The sequence below is a fragment of the Crassostrea angulata genome, chromosome 4, assembly GCF_025612915.1.
Source record: "Crassostrea angulata isolate pt1a10 chromosome 4, ASM2561291v2, whole genome shotgun sequence".
NCBI lineage: Eukaryota > Metazoa > Mollusca > Bivalvia > Ostreida > Ostreidae > Magallana > Magallana angulata.
Genome location: NC_069114.1, coordinates 12,613,454 through 12,636,841, shown reverse-complemented (window position 1 = coordinate 12,636,841; position 23,388 = coordinate 12,613,454). Strand labels below are relative to the sequence as shown.

Here is a 23,388-nt window from a genome sequence, read left to right as displayed (position 1 = left end):
CAATATATCTCAAGTAGCTGAATATATAGATTGAAGATATATGCCAGACATGCTAATATCAACATTCTGTCAAGTCATCCACATAATATTACGACACAATTACTCAGATATCTCTCTTTAAGTAGTCAGTTACTTGTGCATTTCGTTACAAATATCTTTATTTTTTTGGCTGTTTTGTCAATATATCTCAAGTAGTTGAATATTAAGATTGAAGATATATGCCAGACATGTTAATATCAACATTCTGTCAAGTCATCCACATAATATTACGACACAATTACTCAGATATCTCTCTTTAAGTAATCAGCTACTTGTGCATTTTGTTACAAATATCTTTATTTTTTGGCTGTTTTGTCAATATATCTCAAGTAGCTGACTACATACAGAGGGATATCTGAGTAATTGTGTCGTAATATTATGTGGATGACTTGAAGGAATGTTGATAATAGCATGTCTGGCATATATCTTCAATTTAAATATACAGCTACTTGTGATATATTGACAAAACCACCAAAAATTAACGATATTTGTAACAAAATGCACAAGTAGCTGACTACACAAAAAAAGATATCTGAGTAATTGTGTCGTAATATTATGTGGATGATTTGAAGGAATGTTGATAATAGCATGTCTGGCATATATCTTCAGTTTAAATATACAGCTACTTGCAATTTATTGACAAAACCGTCAAAATATAAGGATATTTGTAACAAAATTCACAAGTAGCTGACTACATACAGAGGGATATCTGAGTAATTGTGTCGTAATATTATGTGGATGACTTGACATAATGTTGATATTAGCAAGTCTGGCATATATCTTCAATTTATATATACAGCTACTTGAGATATATTGACAATTGACAGTGATATAGTGCAATGTACATCTTAAGAACACAAATAAAAATCCTAGGTATGTGTTCTCACATGAACAGTAACAAGTAACTAGAAGCCAAGTTTCTTTCATCTCGAAGCCAGTTACTAGTAGCTAGCTTTTCTTACTTCTCGAAGCCAGTTACTAAAAGCCAGTTACGAGTAGCCAACTTTGATTTTATCTCGTAGCCAGTTACTAGTAGCTAGGTTTTCTTACTTCTCGTAGCCAGTTACTAGTAGCTAACTTTACCTATCTCAGATAGATCAAGAATTTTTTTTGCCAACATCTCATATATAAATTAAAAATTTTATTTTAATCAGAAAAACATATAACATCAGGTGCGTGTGGATTTTACAACGGAGGTCAACGAGTGCAGCTGACAACAATACACAGTCTTATTAATGTTACTAAATGTGTACATGTATGATGAAACGAAGATTTTTAAAACTTTTTTTAAATTCTCAATGTTTTAGAATTTATCATCAGCGGGAGAAAGTAAAGACTCCCACCAGACTAACCGCATCATGTGCCTTAGACAAAGGAATAACAACCTTGGTATTGTATATACTTAAGCTCAACATTTATTCTTCATCAAATAGATAAATAAAGCATAAATTAAATCTAACAAAACTAAAAAAAATTTCCTATAATATTAACCTTATACATGTATATTCAAATATCGGCTTTTTCATCATGTTGACTAAATACATAATTAAGCCCTCCCCTGGTCTTTAGTAAGTTAGATGTAACTAAACAAAACAAAAGAAATATAGTATTCTTACAGTTTCTATAATATATTATAACTAGGTATATTAACTTACAAAATCATTAGCAATACAATGATATCAGTAATTTAAGATAGCCACTAGCTAATATCATTTATTTCAAATGATAATTTAAACAGAAATGGTAATGAAAATGAATAAATAACATTACGTAAATGATCAAGTAAATAAACGTATAACTATAAATTCATAAATTTTAAATACAAGTAAATCAAATATACCATAACAGTGTGTTATCTGCAATTAAAGTTCATAGCAAGAAAGTCATTTACATGTACCATAAATAAAATCCCATCATTTCATTTCTTCATCACTTACAGTTTGCACTTTACAGAGTATTCTCTCCATCTCTGTCAGTCAACACATGTACACTCATTTCATTCACTCTCCTTCTGTGAAAACTCATACACATCATGTCTTTCCAATCATTCACAGATATGATAATTATTCAGGTAAAGAGAATGCGGACTTCCTCTTTGAATTGCCTCCCCTTATCGCCGGCTTTCTGGCAGTAGAACTCGGCAGGTGCCCTCAGTCCTAGGTTGGCCAGTAGACGGGCGTATTCCAGGTAAACGGCCTCCACCAGTGACACTGTAAACACACACAGATAGAAATAGATAACTGTATGCATGCTCAATGTAAAACTACATTGAATAGAACTTAAATTTGATTGATAATTAAGCCCCCCACCCTTTCCTCTTAGTTATCTCACTTTTTAATGAATGCAGAACAGTCCATCATACATAAAACACACAAGCCATTAATTATCAGTGATTTGATACATCTAAAATATCAAAAGGGCTTTGATACATAATATCATCAGGGCTATGATACAAAATATCATCAGGGCTTTCAAATACATATTAATATTATCCGGACTTTGATACGTCAGGCCATTTTCTGGCTTTGATACCTACCATTATCTGGGCTTTGGTCCAAGAGTCCAAATTCCCCCAGTGCTGCAGTGAAGCAGGCTGCCCTGTTAAACTGACGCATTCCGTACAACATCTCCAGAACCTTAGAAAACTGGCCCAGAGACAGCATCACTAGCAGGGCCTTGCTCTGAAAATCATAAACAAGCAACCATTTTCTTGATTGTTCACTGTCAGTGAGTGATTAATCATGTAAATACTACATAACCTCAAGAATAACGGGGGTATTTCAGTGTTAAATATATGGTAATTGAGTCTACACTATTTCTTTCTCTTCTTTTTGTTGTCCTAACTATTTTTTGAAAATATATTTAAAATTTTTTGAGTTGAATAAACGAAAAATTGGCTTTTATTATCAAAGTGAGTGTAATTTCATTGATTTAGAATGAAACTTGATTCAAATTACAAGTCTAGCCTAATAGACACACATTACAATCTATTAATTACATATTCACAAAATCTCTAAACTAACATTTCTATTAAAACATTGATGAAAGATGAAATATCAGTTAAATTTTAATTGTTTTATTCTCTGTGATCAGCTTTTATTTTGATCACAAATGCACATAAAATATGTGATATTGCAATTGATGGATTGACTTAAAATTTGTCAATAAAAATTTACAAAAATAGATAAAACTTAAGTAAAATAAATGAACTGCATGTGCTTCTTGAAATTCACAGATATATATTTACATCTACCAAGTATCATACCCTCTATTTCTTACGGAAACATATAGTTAATTCATAGCACTATTGAAACAGCCAGATTGAAATCTACACGCCCTGTTTATTGATTGGTGGAAATCTACAGCGGCTGAACCTGACAAGAAAGTGACAGGACCAAACTTGACACGCCCAGTTTATCGATTGGTCGAGACCTACAACTACCTAGGAAAAATCACGAACTGCACGAAATAATCATGACGACGTCAGACCCAAGGTCTCACAGGAGACGATTTGGCTGTTTCTTTTAGTTAACGTACTTACGTACATTAACAGTAATTAGTGAATTTTACTTACTTTTCATAATTAATTTATTAACTGGCTAAAAGAAAGATGTTAATATAAACAATAAAATGCTTTCTTTGATGATTCATTCGGGTAATGAAGGTAGCGATCATTGCAGAAAAAAATTACCAAAGAAAGCATTTTTTATCGTTTAAATGAATATTACATGGTTATGTATGCAATCATGCACATCTCTGAATCTTGAACATGAAAACTAATGTCTTTAATATTTAACTTCACTAGTTTGAAATAATATTACCGGTATTTCAAATCTTTAGCATATGTACCGGTACTTGTTTTCTAATGTCACTGAAGCATCACAGACTGCTTTAAAAAATTCTTAAGGTTCTAGTAAAGTCCTTTTTTATAGTGGACACTTTTATAGTATTACCTACATTTTGGTTAAATCACTTATTCTAAGACCATGGCACCTGCTTTCTTGTTGACACTTGAGCATCACTTAATTTCAGGTTGAATTAGTTTTCTAATGCTCAATTCCTTGCTTTCTAGTTTAGGATCGAATCTAATTTGGTCTTTTGTTTGAATGGGCTCTTTTTTATTTACCTGCTTTCTAGTTGACACTTGAGTCAGACTTATTTTTTGGTCAAATGAATCTTAAACATATTTCTAGCTGACACTTGAGGACACTTGAGCCTGACTTACTTTTTGGTTGACCTGTGTTCCACATAAGTGATCCACCCATCTTTTCATCACCTCACAGCAGTCAGTTTCAGTTAGAGTAGCCTACAATTTATAGTTATCAAAGCTAGACACGTTTAAAGACACTTTATTCAAAACAATTATTGTACATAAATTTATATCTACATGAAAAATGCATGCATATGTATTGCATCCTATTGACACATGCAAATACCGGTAACTTCTATTAGAATTTTCAAAAGACTTTTTATCCTCAAAAATATATTCTTCTGTCTTGATTTCAAATAAAAATTTAATACATGACATACAGTTCCATCTATTAAATTTTTCTGAGAATGAAGATTATTTTTTTCAAAATTTCTTCTAACAAAATGCAAATTTCATGACTGTTTTGTAATTACATGCATTAATGTGCTCATTACAAACAAGAACAACAAAACATCACAAGTCCCATCTTGAATTACAGTGTACACTGAATAATGTCCTCCACATGGCAGATATAGGTATAAATATGTAGTATGGTTATATACCTTAGCCAGCCAGACGGCCTGGTCCCATGCCCCATAGGTCTGGAGATATCGACAGGCGTCCATTCCTTTGTCAATCAGGCAAAGCAGCTGTACCCCCTCTGTGGATACAGACAGAGGCAATCATTATGTATCACCATCTCATAGAAATCATGATTGGAGGCTAGCAGTGTCACAAAATCAAAGGCCTGTTAAACAGATCTGAAGCAGGTGCTTGCAACTAAGTGCTGGCCACAATGCCACATCTTTACAACACAAACTTAGGCAAGTGCACACAATTTAAGCATCAGCTCTGCTGAACAGGCCTTTGATCTTATCAACATGTACATCTGTTGCCTTTCATTGAATAAACATTACATGTATCTGAATTGTTTGTGATAAACAATAAATGTACATGTATTTAAAAACCTACCCTTGATTTTTCCGTTAGCAATCAAGTTGGTGGCCACCAGTTTAATAGTGCTTTGTGAGACACCAGAAGATCTAATGCTGGCCACCAGGCAAGCTCTACAATAAATGTTTATATTCTTGTACAGAACCATCAGATATATTGAAATATCATACTTTATTTATTTATGACATTTGTGTTGCATACATATATTAGTTCAAATTTAACTTATATCTCAATCATTTACCCAAGACAGTTGAAGCATCTTCATGTCATCTATCCAAAACAGTCTCAAGTTTGTGATATTTGTATCCAACTTTCTATCTCTGTTGTTTCAAATATCTTAGTCAATTATCTGTGACAGCTAGTCAATTATCTGTGACAGCTAGTCAATTATCTGTGACAGCTAGTCCATGAAGTATCATGAAAGGATTATATCTTGGTCAATTACCTGGAACACATTCCTTGTACCGTAATATCATTACATGTATCAAGTTATATCTCAGTCATATACTCGAGACAAGGACCATGTACTGTCTTGTATCAGCATTATTTGGTTATACATGTAATTTGGACATTTACCAGAGACAGTCGCTGTAAGATCATTGTGGGATTATATCTCGGTCATTTACCTGAGACAGTCAGTGTAAGATCATTGTTAGATTATATCTCGGTCATTTACCTGAGACAGTGTGGGTGTAGTATCATTGTTGGATTATATCTCAGTCATTTACATGAGACAGTCAGTGAAGTATCATTGTTGAATTATATAACTTGGTCATTTACCTGAGACAGTCGGTTTAGTATTGTTGGATTACATCTCGGTCTTTTACTTGAGACAGTTTGTGTAGTTTGTTGGATTATATCTCGGTCATTTATCTGAGACAGTCAGTGCGATATCACTGTTGGATTATATCTCGGTCACTTACCTGAGACAGTTGGTGTAATATCATTGTTGGATTATATCTCGGTCATTTACATGTACCTGAGACAGTCCGTGTAGTATCATCGTTGGATTATATCTCGGTCATTTACCTGAGACAGTTTGTGTAGTTTGTTGGATTATATCTCGGTCTCTTACCTGAGACAGTCGGTGTAGTAGGTATCATTCTCGGGCTCTGTCTCCAGCAGTAACTGTACAGCTCGGTCCGTCTCGCGTAACATGATGTAATTCTCAGCACATTTCTTGGTGTGTTCATATGTTACCCTTTTACTGTCGTGAAGAGCTACACGGTCCAACTGATACAGCTGAAAATAGGTAAAAAATTTCACTTAAAGTAAGTCATACATTTAAAAGAACCAAATTGAATACAGCTGTAAATAGGTGAAAAATTTCTCTAAAAATAAAGTTTGACATACGGTACATTTAAAAGAACCGATACAGCTGAAAATAGGTAAAAAGTTTCTCTTAAAGTTTAACATATTACATTTAAAAGAACTGATACAGCTGAAAATAGGTAATACGTTTCTCTAAAAGTTCGACATTCATTTATAAGAACTGATAAAGCTGAAAATATGTGAAAAGTTTCTCTTAAAGTAAGAAATACATTTAAAAGAAATTTACTGGTAAACATGATTAAAAATTGTGAAATTTTAAAAAAAGATCAACTACTGATGTGCTTAATACAAAAATATCAACACAAGTCAAATTAAATTGCAACCACTCAGTCACTTCACTTTCCCAGACATGTAGTTGTTACCGTTTATCCAGGGTTTTTTTACATGACACATAATTTGCCAAAAGGGGAAATATGTAACATTTTTAATTTGCGTCAGTCATTTTTTGCAATTTCAAAATTTTGTGATAGAAAATAATACAGGATATAATTTCTGCATATTCAAAAATTTGCTATTTAAAAAAAGATTGCGAACAAAAAGCGGAAATTAGATCATCACAGAGATTACCATAAATACGTTACATAGATACTCAGTTGACTTTGACATCTGATCTTAATACAGACCTTAAAGCTGTCATTGTCACAAATTGTGTCAAAGTATCTCTCCAATGGCAAGTCTAGGAGGGACCACGCCCCCTGCTCTGACCCCTCCCCCTCGTCGGGACTGTCAAGCATCACAAGGTCATTGGTCTCCTTGTAGGAGGGTGTGGGAGGGACAAACTTGTCCTTCTCTGGTCCCAGCAGTAAATCCTTGTCTCCCTGAACAAAATCAGTAACCACTCAGTAGTACTGTATCAAAGTTAGCTTCATTTTAAACTCAGGGAGTAATACATAATTTGATTGGCTTTGAGATTCAAATTCAGAGAGTAACACATAATTTGATTAGGCTAAGGAGATAATTCTGAATCATACATGTTGGCCATTATAACATGTATAATAACTTACATCCAAACTCTATCAACCTGCATTTGTTTGGTTTAAATGTTATACACTTTTTCATTGTTTTTCAGCACAATTCATCTGGTTTTTCTTTACCTCAAACTTATTTATTAAAAAAGCTCTCCTTCTAAAGGAGACTTATATGGTCTAAAAGTGGCCACCACCATTCATCCATCTTAATTAAGGTACCTCACTACACCTACATTTATACTTTTAAGACACTACGTCACAAGATGGAGATTTAAATGTTTTGTTAAACTGTTTACAGTAAAACTCGGTTATAGCGAATTCCTAGGGTCCAATGAAATTACGTCGTTATATCCGTAATTCGTTATATCATATAGGGAATTCGTAATACATGTATTATCTATAGCGAATTCACTATATATACATGTTTTCTTTCACCAGACTACAAATTTCGCTAAATGAGGCTTAAAATAAAAATTCATTACTCTGATACCTTTAATAATCGAATTATGACTTGAAAAAAATTCTATGAAAATAAATTCTTTCAAATTCTTTTTAATTTGGTAGAGCTTACTTTTTTAAACTATAAAGAAATTCGTTATGAAGGTGTCAAATTTCGTTATATTTCATCTCTACGGGACTCAAAATCAGTTCGCTATATCCGTAAATTCGTTATATCCGATTTTGTTATAACCGTAATATTTTGCAAAGAGTTGTTAAGATTTTTACCGGGGATTCCAAAAACGTTAGCTACATCCGAAAATTCGCTATATCCGTGTTCGTACTATACGAGTTTTACTGTCAGTATATCGTTCATTTGGGTTGTATATCGTCCAAGCTCAGTGGTTAAAGTATTGGGCTTATTAACCGCAGATCATGAGATCGAATACACCAGGAGCTTTTGTTCATGTTAACTGAATTAAAATTTTTTAAAATGTAATTTTTTTATCCAAAATTGCACATTATTTTGCCTATTATACCAGTACTTAAATACTACTTATCCATTATGATATCTATCAAAATCAAGCAATTTTCTGCTGATTTGTACCACTTGAATAGAATGAATTCAACCCTTTGGAATGTGGTTTGTTTGCCGATTTGTTGGGAAGGACCCAGGAAGAATCAAGTCATACCTGAGATTTTGGGCTCCATTTGACTGCTCTTAGATAATACAAGGCCACAGTCCAAAACAAGAAATCTGATTCATCCCCAAATAACCTGTCAGTGAAAGGATAATGATCATACAAATTAACAAATATTCAGTTTTTTAAATAATCGTATCAAAATACAATTAAGTACATTCACAAGCCTTCAAGAGCAAAATTTTGAGCTGTAACCCCTAATTGGCCGTAAAACCCAATTTGAAAACCATTCAATCAGATTTATTATATAAATAGTGCCTGTTTGGGAGGGTAACAGTTGAAATTGACACCCCGAGAAAACCATTGTCAACCGACGCGAAGCGGAGGTTGACAATGGTTTTCGAGGGGTGTCAATTTCAACTGTTATCCTCCCAAACAGGCACTATTTATTTTGTTATACACATGTACTGAATGTCTTAATTTTAAAGAAAACTTAACTGCTTTTACACAGGAATAACTTGAATTCTACGGCGAACCGTACGCGCATAATTTTGGCGCATGTAACAATTTTTAATGTTACCCGTTGCTAAGTGCGTTGCTAATGCTGAGGGTAATAGAAAAAATTATTAACTGCTTCTAAACCAATCAGATTTCAGTATTTAACATGAAAGTATAACAAACTGAAATTATTACATCTATAGTTTCCATGATGAAATGACTCCAATTTACAGTATCGACTATTTTTTTTACATGTAATTTTTTATTACATGTAATCATAATACTTGTTTTGAATTCATCATGTCTTACTTGGCAAGCATTACACATCTTTCTGCTACTCCAAACCTGCAGCATGGAAGGTAATCCAAAATATCACTGTAAATAATGAAATACCAAATCATCACTGTAAATAATGAAATACCAATTGAAAATATCACTGTAAATAATGTAATACCAAATTATCCTTGTAAAAAATAAAATTTACAGGCACTGATTAACTGAAAATGAGATAAATCTGTCTGTTGTATACCTACATATGTGTGACATTCACCTGTTCAGGACATAATCTGTTGTGTACCTTAAAAAGGTGTGACATTTACCTGTCCAGGAAATCTGTCTGTTGTGTACCTCATACAGGTGTGATATTTACCTGTGCGGGACATCAATCTGTTTGTTGTAGACCTTACACAGGTGTGACATTTACCTGTCAAGGACCTTTACACAGGTGTGACTTTTACCTGTCCAGAAGATCTATCTGTCTGTTGAGTGTTGTCTGGAGATTCTGTTCCTCCTCTCTCAGCCCCTCCAGTTTGGGGGAGTACTCTTGATTCCAGGGCTGGTTCTGGAGGTGATACTTCATCATCAGTGACCCCTTGGGGGACAGAATGTAGGGATTGGCTACTTCATCTGCCAAGACATACACCAAAAACTTAACTCCAACAAAGGCTAAGAGGAATTATATAAAGTGATAGGTTTGATGTCTTAAATATTTATATTAAGTTTAATAGGTAAAAAATGAAAAGGATACATAGTCATAAGAAGTTCTCCAGTTATGTGGAGGCTTATTATACATTCTAGAAGATTTTCATTCGTAAATTGCTCCTTTCATTTATTTTTGACAGTTTTAAATGGTTCCACAGTACATGCTAAAGTATACTTATTTTCAAGATTACTCCAACAGGTGTGGCTGTTACCTGGAAACTCGCGGTCCTCTATAGTACAGGAGCATGACTTGAGGGTCAGGTCAAACACCTGTATACAGCCCTCCGCGGTGGCCAGTACCGGCCGGTCAGATCCAGTCCAATCGGCATCCACCACCTTGGCAACGTCACGTGGACTCTTCATGGAACTCAGTAGCTCAGCCTATTTATTGTCAAGAATCTGATTTACATTTATTTTACCTTACAAAAATTATACATTTAATTAGTACATGTATGACCAAACTCTGTTAGCCTATATTAATGTTATATATTCAAATGTTCCTCATGAGATACATTACATGTACATGTACCAGTATATAATATTTGTGTACATTTAAGTACAGGTATATCCAAAGATTTCTGAATCAAGTAAACTTTGCCAAACCTATTTAATACTTATCAACATTTGTTCTTATCAAAACTAAGCACTATTTTCAGTTTCACCTTTCCATCTTTTAAGTCCCAGATATCAAATCCATCTATGTACAAGATAAAGAACTTCATATTGCCTCGCCCCGGGGCGAAGCGGATCTTCTTGATCCAACCACGCCTTGTGGCCATAGTCCTGTTAAAGCAACCACAAAAATGAATTGGATAATGATATATATTACAATTCAATTGACAACACAACTTGTGAGAAAAAAACTTACTGTTTGAAAGTGAGTGAAATGACGGAATAAAAGATGAACAAAGAAAGTGGATTTGTTGACAGGGTGATTTTTACCTCTGCGTTTTGTTTTTAAGATCCCAGACAGATAACTGTCCCTCACCATCGCCGAATAAAATGAAGTCTCCTTTCCAGGCAATCCATGTAATGGTCCCCATTCCAGACTAATAACAGGAAAATACCCCCAAATTAGGTACATGTATTAAAAGATAATAACAGGTTTGAATAAAACACATAATTTAGTGACGGTCATAATGTTAATTACACTATATCAATCTCTTTTCAAAGGGTTAGTATTCATTATCCATAAATTGCAGTGACTGTGTTAAGAAAACAATTAGCAGGTAAAACATGATAACCATATAAAAATAATATCCCACAAACAAACTCAAACTGTAAGGTGGAATAACACACCTGGAAAAAGTCCCTCAAATTAACAGGACATTTTTTGATAATGAAAGATATATTTATAAATAAACTGTACAAATGTCAAATAAGCAAAACATTTGCAGTTTGGGGATAAAAAATGAATAATTATCTAAAACGATCATTCCAGTAAGTAACAACAAAAGCCCCTGCGGGATTCAAACTTGGGATGTACGGATCACAAGTCCGACACTTTACCCTCTCGACTATGGAGTAAGTTACTTTTTTTTGTCCATAAAATCCTTTTAATAAAACGAAATGTCGTTTCGATCAGCAGTTAGCCATTTTGTGATGATGTGTTATTCCACCTTAAGATAAACTCTGTATAAAAACTGTGAAATTCAAATCTTTTATTTTGGCGAGAAGAAACTCTCAAGAAATATCATGCAATTAAAGTTCACGCATATAAAAAGTGATTAACAATTAATACATGAAAACAAATTGTCATTTATCTTAAAATTTGAGTCTGACATTGAGAACTATATAAACAGTTTATAAATGTACATGAATTAAATGTAATTAAAGGTGTACACTACATGTACATACTGTATGTAGATGAAATAAGAAATAGTGATATTGTGGATTTTATATTTTATTATAGGGTCCTACCACATAAGTTGATAAGGATGGAGAATTAGCCTGAAAATGGTGCACATGTTAACAAAAAAGTCATCACATTTTAATACAGTACAATGGGATATGGAATTCAAAAAATTATAAATGCATGTAGATGAAATCAATAGATGTCAATAACCCCCTTTTTCCTTAGGTGGACATTTATCAAGATGTATCATAAATATAGCATAAAGAGAGGAATTTTTCAATGAACAAATAATTATTAACTCTGAATTTCCCATTTTTGAAAAATCAGTGTTAATGCTGCTTTTCTGCAAAATTAAACTTATAAATAATCAGACAAAACAAAATGGTTTGGGGGGTGGGGGTGTTACGATAAAAATACTTATTATCAATAATTAACTTTTGACGCTGTGCTAAGTTATATAATGATAAGCAACTATCAACACACAGTGAAATCCATGTTAGCATACATGTAGAGCACAATCAAAATGAATTTTTAGACTTGATGTGGGTCAATGCTTACCTCAGGAGGAACGCGACTGGCGTCAGAGAATCCTGAGCCCTCCACCACGAAGTGATAGAGTGTGCCCTCGGGGTCAGTGTACACAAAGTGTTCCTTGACCATCAGCTTCTGGTTCACTTTGGACTCACTGCAGACAGAGAGAAAGGGAACAATTAATCACACAAGAGAGAGAGAGAGAGAGAGACAGACAGACAGACAGACAAAACAGTTAATCAAACTGCAGACAAAGACAGAGAGAACAGTTAATCACACTGAAGAAAGAGAATTGAAAAAAATTATTACACTACAGAGAGAAAGAGAAAAGAATTTGACCACATTGCAGGGAGAAAGAGAGAGAGAAAAAAGTTAATCTCACTGCAGGTAGTATATTAAATACTTTATCATTCTGCCAAAAGAGAAAGCAGGGGAAGAAAGTAAATCATATGAAAGAGAGGTAAAATAAAATTTATCACAATGCAGTTTTCCATTACTGGAAATTCATTACAGGAAATTTCTTATTTTATGTTAGTACTTAATTCCGCAACTTTCCTGTTTTGTATAAAATCGCTAGAATATAAATTGTAAGCTCCTATCTATTTTTTAATTATTTTATATAGTTCAGACTGTCTAAAAATACAAGTGAGATTTTAAAATCTGCAAGCCAGGGTTGCTTGTTGTAAGTTTACAAGGATATTCATTCCTTATGTTTAATAAGGTCAAAAGTATTAATAAACAACAATTCTACTTAGAGGGTTAAATTGTCAACTGCATGTATACTTTCAAAATTATTTCTTTTTATATCATTTATTTTTGAAATATTATTTACAGCAGAATGCAAGGACATTTTTGTAAAAATAGATAAAATTGTGTCGGGATTAATTCAAAGATTTGCGGAATCTCTTCCAGTGTGACCCCTCACCTCTCACTGGGCTCTGTGAGTGACGTAGTGGACACGCCCATCGAGTCTCCGCCCACCCCTGTCGACGCCTGCTGACCTCCTTCTTTCTCACTCCCGTGGCTCATCATCTTTTTCTTCAGGGACTTCAGGCTGTGTGAGGGGGACCACTCCAGAGCTGTGGGGTGGGGCAGGGACTTCCCTGTCTCCCTCAGCATGGTCAGTGTCTGGAGGTCCCACAGTTCCAAGGGCTTGTCCTTGAAGCCCACTATAAAGTACTGTCTGTAAAACAATAGCAGCTATTTAAGGTCAGTAGCGGGTTTAAAATTTTGCGCCCTCTGCGCAGGGTATTGCGCATTACTGTCGTAAAACGCAAATGTAAAGTAAAATGTTCAAATATACAGGTTATCATGTAACGTTTTTATGTTAAAAAAATGACTTATCAAAAAATTATATTTAGTAAAAAGAATCGTTAGAATAAGCTCAGAAGTAGTTTAATCATCTCGCCGCTTCTTCAAAGTCGAGGTTATTGTCGTCGGAATCAACGTCTTACGATGACGTCAGTTGATACTCTGACGTAACAATTGACAAAAATAAACGTCTTGTACTTTCTATTGCAGCGTCAATAATTAAAATCAAAACTATAATTTGCAAAATAAAAACATACATGCGATCCACGCGATCCTTCTACGTTCTGTGTGAGTGGAAAGGTATTTTTCTTCTATTACAAAAAAATTGAATTTGATTCGTATACATCCTTTTTTTTATATACATTTCTATATGTAAAATGGCTGGCACTGCACGTTTATAGGATCAAACTATGAGGGCGGATAGCATAAAAACCATCCAGTCAATTTTGTTTTAATTTGGAAAAAAGTTTACTTATACGTTAACCTTTCATCGCTGAAAATTACAAGAAAATCGTATGTTTGTAATTTTTTAAATATAAAATTGAAAATGAAAATCCTCATTTTCCTATATACGGTAATCCTATATAGAATGTCGGTGATGAATCGGACATACGACCAAAATTTGAGCGCGGTAAACAGATAAACTATCTGGTCAATTTACTTTATATTTTGCACATAGTTTTCTCATAAGTTGGCATTTCACTGTAAAAATATTAAAGGAAATCGTATGTTTGAAACATTCTCCCCCGAGACTCCTTAAAATGTGTATAGAAGGAATGACAGTGTTAATCTATGGATTCACAATATCTGAATTAAGGTAAATAAACTTTTATTTGCATGTGAGAAAATCCACAATTATTGTTATTCACAATTTTTGTTAGAATATTATCTAGAAATAATCAATGAAAGTATTTAACATGTACATTTGTAGCTTAAAAATTTGTTGGCATAACTTTGAAAATTACATGACCCTCACTGATGATGTGTCCTATTATCAGGTCACGTTCATTTACTTGTACATGTAAAAATTCAGAGATATACATGTAACTCTCAAATCTACATAATTTTACTCATATCAATTCCCAGCAGATCATGTTGGCCTTACTTGAGACAGGACACCCTCAGAATTTCTATGGGGGACTCCTGGTCTCTATTGGCCCTCACTGGCTTCACTTTTCCTGTAAATACAATTATAAAATGGATTTGAACTGTCTATTTTAAAAAAAAACAAATTGATTATGTAGTCATGATACCCTGTATTCTACAAAAAAATTATTCAACTACATAATAGACCTTCCTAGATAAAGAATATTTTGAATAGTTGTTATGGCAGAAAGGAAGGGGATGGGGTTTTTGATGAATAATAGGTTAGTTTTCGAGTAGACTAGTTTACTGGAATAGATGGGATTACTGAGGAATAGATAGGTGCTTACCAGTAGACAGGTCTAGTGGAATATATGGGGTTATTGAGGATTAGGTAGGCGCTTACCAGTAGACAGGTCTAGTGGAATAGATGGGGTAATTGAGGAACAGATAGGCGCTTTCCAGTAGACAGGTCTACTAGAATAGATGGGGTTACTGAGGATTAGGTAGGCACTTACCAGTAGACATGTCTACTGGAATAGATGGGGTTATTGAGGAATAGATAGGCACTTACCAGTAGACATGTCTACTGGAATAGATGGGGTTATTGAGGATTAGGTAGGAACTTACCAGTAGACATGTCTACTGGAATAGATGGGGTTATTGAGGAATAGATAGGCACTTACCAGTAGACAGGTCTAGTGGAATAGATGGGGTTATTGAGGATTAGGTAGGCACTTACCAGTAGACATGTCTACTGGAATAGATGGGGTTATTGAGGATTAGGTAGACACTCAAAAGTAGACAGGTCTACTGGAATAGATGGGGTTATTGAGGATTAGGTAGACACTCAAAAGTAGACAGGTCTACTAGAATAGATGGGGTTATTGAGGATTAGGTAGACACTCAAAAGTAGACAGGTCTACTGGAATAGATGGGGTAATTGAGGAACAGATAGGCGCTTTCCAGTAGACAGGTCTACTAGAATAGATGGGGTTACTGAGGATTAGGTAGGCACTCAAAAGTAGACAGGTCTACTGGAATAGATGGGGTTTTTGGGGAATAGATAGGCACTTACCAGTAGACAGTTCTACTGGAATAGATGGGGTTATTGAGGATTAGGTAGACACTCAACAGTAGACAGGTCTACTGGAATAGATGGGGTTATTGAGGAATAGATAGGCACTTACCAGTAGACATGTCTACTGGAATAGATGGGGTTTTTGGGGAATAGATAGGCACTTACCAGTAGACAGTTCTACTGGAATAGATGGGGTTATTGAGGATTAGGTAGACACTCAACAGTAGACAGGTCTACTGGAATAGATGGGGTTATTGAGGAATAGATAGGTGCTTACCAGTAGACAGGTCTACTGGAATAGATGGGGTTTTTGGGGAATAGATAGGCACTTACCAGTAGACAGTTCTACTGGAATAGATGGGGTTATTGAGGATTAGGTAGACACTCAACAGTAGACAGGTCTACTGGAATAGATGGGGTTATTGAGGAATAGATAGGTGCTTACCAGTAGACAGGTCTAGTGGAATAGATGGGGTTATTGAGGATTAGGTAGGCGCTTACCAGTAGACAGGTCTACTGGAATAGATGGGGTTTATGAGGATTAGGAAGGCACTTACCAGTAGACAGGTCTACTGGAATAGATGGGGTTATTGAGGAATAGATAGGCGCTAACCAGTAGACATGTCTACTGGAATAGATGGGGTTATTGAGGAATAGATAAACACCCACTGGAAGTCATGTCTACTAGAATACTGAGGAATTGATAGACACTCAATGGTAGACAGGTACATTAGAATGTTGAGGAATAGATAGACACTTACCAGTAAAAAGATCTACTGGAATAGATGGGTTATTGAGGAATAGGTAGACCCTATCCAGTAGACAGGTCTACTAGAATAGTTGAGATTATTCAGGAATAGATAGACACTCACCGGTAGACAGGTCGACGTACATGAGATCGTTCTTGACCAGACCACTGGTCCCTGCTGATGGGTAGGAGTAGGACAGGAAGGACTTCAGACTGCACCACTCTATCCCTCTGTAAAAACCACAAATATCTGTTAACTATAACCAACGTCTCTCACAATCTCTACAGCTTTTGTAATATGTATTTCTATCTAAATATAATAGAACTGTTGTATACTGAACAATATACTGAGGCTTGTTCTTCAGAGAGAGCGCTCGTGAGTGCTCACCAGATTTTCTGTTGCGGGTATAGGGAATTTTGGAGAGCACTCGTGAGCGCTTGCTCTGTTGAAGATGCCTCAAGTGACTGCTACAGATGGACAGACAGACAGACTGACTTATAATGGACAAACAGACAGACAGAAAGATGGATGGTCAGAGACAGATGGACAGACGTACGGACGAACACAGGGTACATTCTGGGATTTTTGCTATCTGTACATTGTGGGGAATGAAGTCTTGGTACAAAAAATCATTATGAATTTTTCTGTTGGTATATTTAGCACTTGTGTTAATTTCTTGTCTGTTTACTGTGGGCACCACATTCGTAAGTACAAATGGACAGACGGACTTATAATGGACAAACAGACAGACAGAAAGATGGATGGATGGACTTATGCTTGTAATGGGCATACGGACAGACAAATGGACAGGCACATAGACAGAAAGATGGACATATGGACAGACCTGACAGTCCCTGTGTGAACACTGTACTCCTTTACAATCAGCCCACTGGAAATGTTGATGATCTGTACAACTCCTGTAGAACTACCTAATAATGAAAACAACCAAAGTCATACACATGTATCAGTTCTATTAAACTATAACAAATGCATGATAACTAAATTTAGAATAAACTCATACATTGTATAGGTAGGAACATTAATTATTGAAGTTTATAAGCTTAAGAGGCTCCTGCAAATCTTGCAAATATTTCTCTCATGTGAATTAAAGGTGATTTAGTATTAAAAAAATCACGGTATAAGCAAAAATATTGACCAACATATATCTCAGTACATACTGAAACTACAGTGAAACTGATTCACAGAAGAAACATGTATATGATCTGTGCTCTAACTCTAAGTATGTACTACATACCGACAGCAATGAGTGGTTCGTACACACTCCAGTTCTTAGTGGTGAGTGGGGGACACATGCGTAGACAAGTAACAGGGGACACCACTCCGTTCAGGAGACCAGTGATCACAAACTTCAGGGCCGCCGCACGACCTTTCAGCACTGAGGGGTGGTCTGGATTTACCACAGGCAGTTGACCAATCATATCAGAGAGTGAGATTTTGGGAGGAGGAACATCAGATACCACGGGGAACTTTAATTTCTTATCAGAAGCTGGTCCAGGCTCAGAGTCAATCTGTAATGTCAGTTGTACATGTATATCATAAACATTCTCATTTATAGGTTTAATTTATATTATTTATATTTTAGCTCAACTTCTAATCTATGTCTTGATGTTTCTGTATGCTTTATAGCAGGAAATTTACACTCGGAGATGTTTTCCTAAAGTATTAATTCACAGATCTAAATCAAAAGTTCCACAAAGTCAACACTCAGTTAAAAAAATCTCAAAATCTGATGAAAATATTAAATCTGACGAAATTCAAATGTTTTTCCATCTTGTTCATGGCCAATCAAACTTGAGGCATAGATGTAGGGTTAATTTAAGTATCCATAATTGCTGATTTCACTTTTGTTTTGTTTTTGGTTTGGGGTTTTTTGGTTGTTTTTTTTTTTGGGGGGGGGGGGTGGGGGGAAGTGTCTTATCAAAAGATTATTTAAAAGAAACCCTAGCTGACTTTGAACACAAGAAATACATGTAGAATGGTTTCACTCACTCCGCCGCTCAGAAGCATCATATCCCAGAATACAATGCGGCTGTCCGTCACCACCAACCCCACAGATTTTTCTGACATGGGACAACAAGCCATGCTGGATACTCGGCTGTGTCGCGTCACCCTCATTCCGTCTGACTGACATCTGAGGTCATAGGTCACATCCATGGAAATAGGGGGCGGGGAATCATCTGTTTTATTAATTTACAAAATGTTCAGGCCAAAAAAACTAAATTTTAATTTATCACGTTACAAATTATAAATATTATGGGAAGATACAGCAGAATTCTATAAACTGTAGTACCATCAATATTCATGAACATCAATTTTCCTTGATTTAATGAAAAGTACAGTTTCAAGGATATGTAAATTCCAGGACAATGATTCTATCAATACAATAGGTTATTGGAAATTGCACTTCAATGAACATTTAATTTTGTTGATCAACTTAACAAGGAATCCATGAAAATTAGAGCTGAATTCAATGAACATTGATGAATTCACAGTACCGGTAGATGTGACAAATTAATTTAATATCCATAAAACACTGAAAAGCATCCTCTGTGAAATTTAAATTCTTCCTTTGATTTTACTGACAGTTCTGAAGAATAAATTACAATTATAAAAGTTCATCATTTGCAATTTTCTATTCTTGCAATTTGATACATATCAACAGAATCGGAGAATATAGTACTTGCTTAAAAAAGGAATCAACAATATTCATTCTTTAATTATATTGCAAGAATTGCAATTTTTAAAAAAGTTTTTAACTAAAATCCCCCTTTCAATATTACAATTAAATTAATAAATGTGACAGCTACTGGTGTCTGAAAACTTAATAAAATTCTCATCCCAACATAGCCAAGTAAAATCACTAGAGAACAATATCACACTCTGGTATATACATCTCAGAGATACAAGAAGCAGATCAGATTTTTAAATATTGCGCGAAAAAAAAACCCCATACAATGACCAAATCAAGTATATCATAAGAAATTTATATCATATTTAATGACCTGCCAACATAACTTGTGCTATTGTGCCTTGATTACTGGAAATAAAACAAGAATCAGAAATGTCATCACATATTCAAAATAATTGACCCACCAAATGCCCCATGTCCCTCCGAGGCTGGGGTTGTGATGGCGTTGGTCTTTCTACGGATCCTGGCCGACACACTCCCGTTCTCATGCAGACACAACAAGACATCTCGCTGTCTGAAGGATACAACCTGTGGACAGAAATATCATGGAACAATGGTTCATATTTTTCTGTTTTCATTACAGTAAATAAATGCTGGCTATCTTCCCTCCCACAGCATTAAATCTTATACCTAAATCATTATAAAATGAACAGAATTAAACATTAATTCCAACCAGAAAATGAGTTGAAAATAAACAAATCAATACATTTGCATGGATATCAATCCATAACTGAATAAATAAAAAAAAAATCTTATTTTGAAATAGGTACTGGTAATAAAATATCTGTCAATTTGAACATATTTTTATTGTATTAAAATACATTTTTAATTTTTTGTGGACCAATAATCAGGATTGGGCACAAGTTCAGACACTTTGACCTCCCTTACTGTCCCTCAACAGTAAGGTTATTTAGCGTTTTCAGTCACTGTCAGTGTGTTTCAGTGAGATGATTTTCCCTCTGACCTGCACAAAGGGTGAGCCGGCCCTCTCTATGGGGATTATCCCAACGGTCTGGTTAATCTCCAGGTCCAGGATTAGTATCTCCCTGGTGTACACTAGCACCAAGTGGTGGCGACAGGACTGGTGGTACAACAGCTGGATACAGTCGTTCAGCATCACCTGGTCGGAGTCTTCCTTAGTGCTCCTAGTACAAAAAGATATAGTGTTTGTCTGGTGTAACTTACAGTGGATCTCTCATTGTAAAAAAAAGAAATGCTTTACAGTTAAGTAACGTTCTGATATAACTTATCTAGTTCCAGGTACGAAAAGAAAAACAGCCAAGTTAAGTACCGGGTAAATAATTTTGGTCAGAGCGTGATCATGCCCCAACCAATATTATCACCTCATAATACTCAAAGAATAATTCCTTATTCTCTAAGTAGTAATCAATACAGCTCGTAGGCAAAAGAAAATATTGAATTTCGTGGTACAAAATGAAAAGTCATTTAGACATTGATTTCATAAATCATAGCAAGTATATTCTATAAAATGATGTGCACTGTGTGAATATATACATGCATGATAAAAGTAAAGACTAGTGAAAATCTTTATTGTTATTAATGCATGATAAAAGTTCTGGTTCTCACTTTTTACTGGTTCCCTCTCCTACCAGAATTTTACTCATTCTCTCTGCCAGGTTTTTAGATGCAGCCTTTTTTTCAATGCTACTAGTAGATCCATCTGTTTTTAAGTTTGTTGCTGCCATGAAAATATCAATCATTTATATTAATCAATCTTGAAGAAGAATAAACACAATGGTACATTGCTTCTCTGTATGTACATTTTTTCAAAGTAGACATCCTAGAAATATAGTTAAACAGAGGAATACTTCTCTCTGGGTTTTTTTTTAACACAGATATCAATTTCTGAAGTTTGATTTAAAATTCACAGAACTGTATATACATGCAAGGTTATTTTTTCCCAGAGTTTTTTTTTTTGCCCTTTACATTTGCATACAACGAATTTAAATTTTGTTGACAACAAGGGCAAAAGGGGCAAAAATAAAAGAGGGACGAATATTTCCCTGTGTACAGTATTTGAAGAAGGTAAATTATACTCATAATTTACCTGAACTGGAGGGACTAGAAATGAAGAACTTTTTGCCATTGCTGGAGGGGGTCTTGGTGACCGAGAAGTCATCGATGAACACAATGCAATCTGAACCAAGGACTGAACGAAAAATAATTCTATATTAATTTGTACATATAATGTGAATTAATAGCATGTTTCATAAAAATCTTTTATCAAAAAGACTTTTTAAGAGCCTGTGGTTTACTTGAAAAAAAAACCTTATATGGAGGATATTATTATATAATAATATACTTTTCTTATACAATGTAACAAAATAGAAATTATTTAATACAATAAACATTTTTGAATTTTATCCACCAAATTAATATGTACATGTACATGTACAGTCATAAAAAAGTAATTTCTATATATATGAATCACAAACTCCTTTTCCTAAGCAGCTCCTTGTAAATAAAGCAGTACGTCCTATAGTCGGTCTGTGAAAAAAGTTGAAGTTAAAAATTGTTATCTCTTACTTGTTTTTCAAGGCAGAAATTGCAAATTATAATGTCACAGACAGGTATTTTATTCTTATATATATAGTACATGTACCGTTAATATCTTTAAAGGGGAACAACTCAGTTTTCAATATTTGAAAATACTTAGAAGTGTCCCTTCTTTATGGTAATAAAATAAATAAATTAATATGTCAGCAAGTAGTAATGCCAGAAAACCAAAACATTAATTTTGTTGCCCGTGCATGGCCTTACATGCAACTTTTTTGGAGTTGAAAGGATCAAAGGAGAACGAGAGAAGAGGCTCGGTGTAGGACTTCTTCAAGAGTTTGGTTCCTGTGTCCGCGTTCCAGAGAACCAGAGAATACGGAGGATGAAGAGCCACCAAAAGGTCATGGGAGGCATCCTGATAGGTCAACCACTCCAAGTCTGAACAAGTCAAAACTTCAAGGTCAGGTCAAGGTCATTCATGGAATTGTAACTTTTAAATTATAGAAATCAATACATGTATAACATACATTTTTTGGAACAAATGAAGTCTGCTGAAAAAGAGGTTTTGTCTTTCACCTTGTATTGGTTTTGTTCCTTCCGAGAACTCAGCTTTAGCCACTCCCGCCGACACGTCCCACACTATAATTACCCCGTTGGAGTCCCCGGAGGCCAGTCGAAGGGAGTACGGATTGCCCAAATCGTGGTGATAGTTTTCCTTTGCCCACTTCACCTATAAAATGAAATCCAAAATAAAACTCAAGCATTCAACAGACAGCTAAAATTTATAAATTTGTGACTGCTATACAATACTCTTTATCTCTATACCTCTATTACATGTGGATTGTACTTTTTATTATGAACTTTTGATATATACTGTTAAAGTTAATTTACATAAATATGTAAATTAACAAACTTAAAATTGAGCACACTGTCAGTCTTTCTCTCTAACTGATTAATCGGTAACAAAGCACTGTATGTTCAATATGCTAGCTGAAGCATCAAATCCCATCAAATCCCAGGACACAATACAACAATACATCTTTCTGACACCACCAGCCCCACGGATTTCTCTGACACGGGACAACAAGCCATGCTGGATACTCGGCTGTGTCGCGTCACTCTCATTCCGTCTGACTGACTTCTGAGGTCATAGGTCGCATCCATGGTAATAAGGGGCGGAGAATTATTTGTTATATTAATAAAAAAAACTTAAGCCCCACAGAAAATTAAGTTTTATTTCTCAGGGGATTGTTATTGTTTGCATTGGAATCTAAATTGCACATCTGCTATAATAGTGGGATGGTGGGTCTGAATACTAATCTTCCTTGCAGCCGGCAATGGGGAGCCCAAGACCTATTTTTGACAAGTCTAGCATGTTCATTTGGTAAATTTTATTTTTCAAGGGGTGGGGGTGTCCTGATGCTTGTCTTCCATTTCCTTCTCTAGATCCCCTCTGACATAACTACATGTCATGTAGTTTTATAATCGGATAAGTATTTTCAGTAAAAATG

General features: G+C 34.9%; 1 protein-coding gene across 1 annotated transcript; it reads right to left on the bottom strand.

Moving 5' to 3' along the window:
* Positions 1 to 1,442: 1,442 nt before the first annotated feature.
* LOC128180703 (WD repeat-containing protein 11-like) lies at positions 1,443 to 23,041 on the bottom strand. Its single transcript, XM_052848831.1, is given in 27 exon segments — positions 1,443 to 2,249; positions 2,576 to 2,720; positions 4,265 to 4,345; positions 4,792 to 4,889; positions 5,201 to 5,295; positions 6,258 to 6,424; positions 7,138 to 7,332; positions 8,613 to 8,697; positions 9,369 to 9,434; positions 9,797 to 9,965; positions 10,253 to 10,421; positions 10,703 to 10,823; positions 10,983 to 11,089; positions 12,454 to 12,580; positions 13,352 to 13,609; positions 14,843 to 14,915; positions 16,774 to 16,880; positions 17,495 to 17,579; positions 17,906 to 18,179; positions 18,661 to 18,848; positions 19,765 to 19,888; positions 20,325 to 20,505; positions 20,948 to 21,059; positions 21,429 to 21,530; positions 22,142 to 22,315; positions 22,454 to 22,652; positions 22,907 to 23,041. Coding segments are annotated over 27 exon segments (3,780 nt in total). The 3' UTR covers positions 1,443 to 2,106.
* Between the last annotated feature and the right edge of the window lie 347 nt (positions 23,042 to 23,388).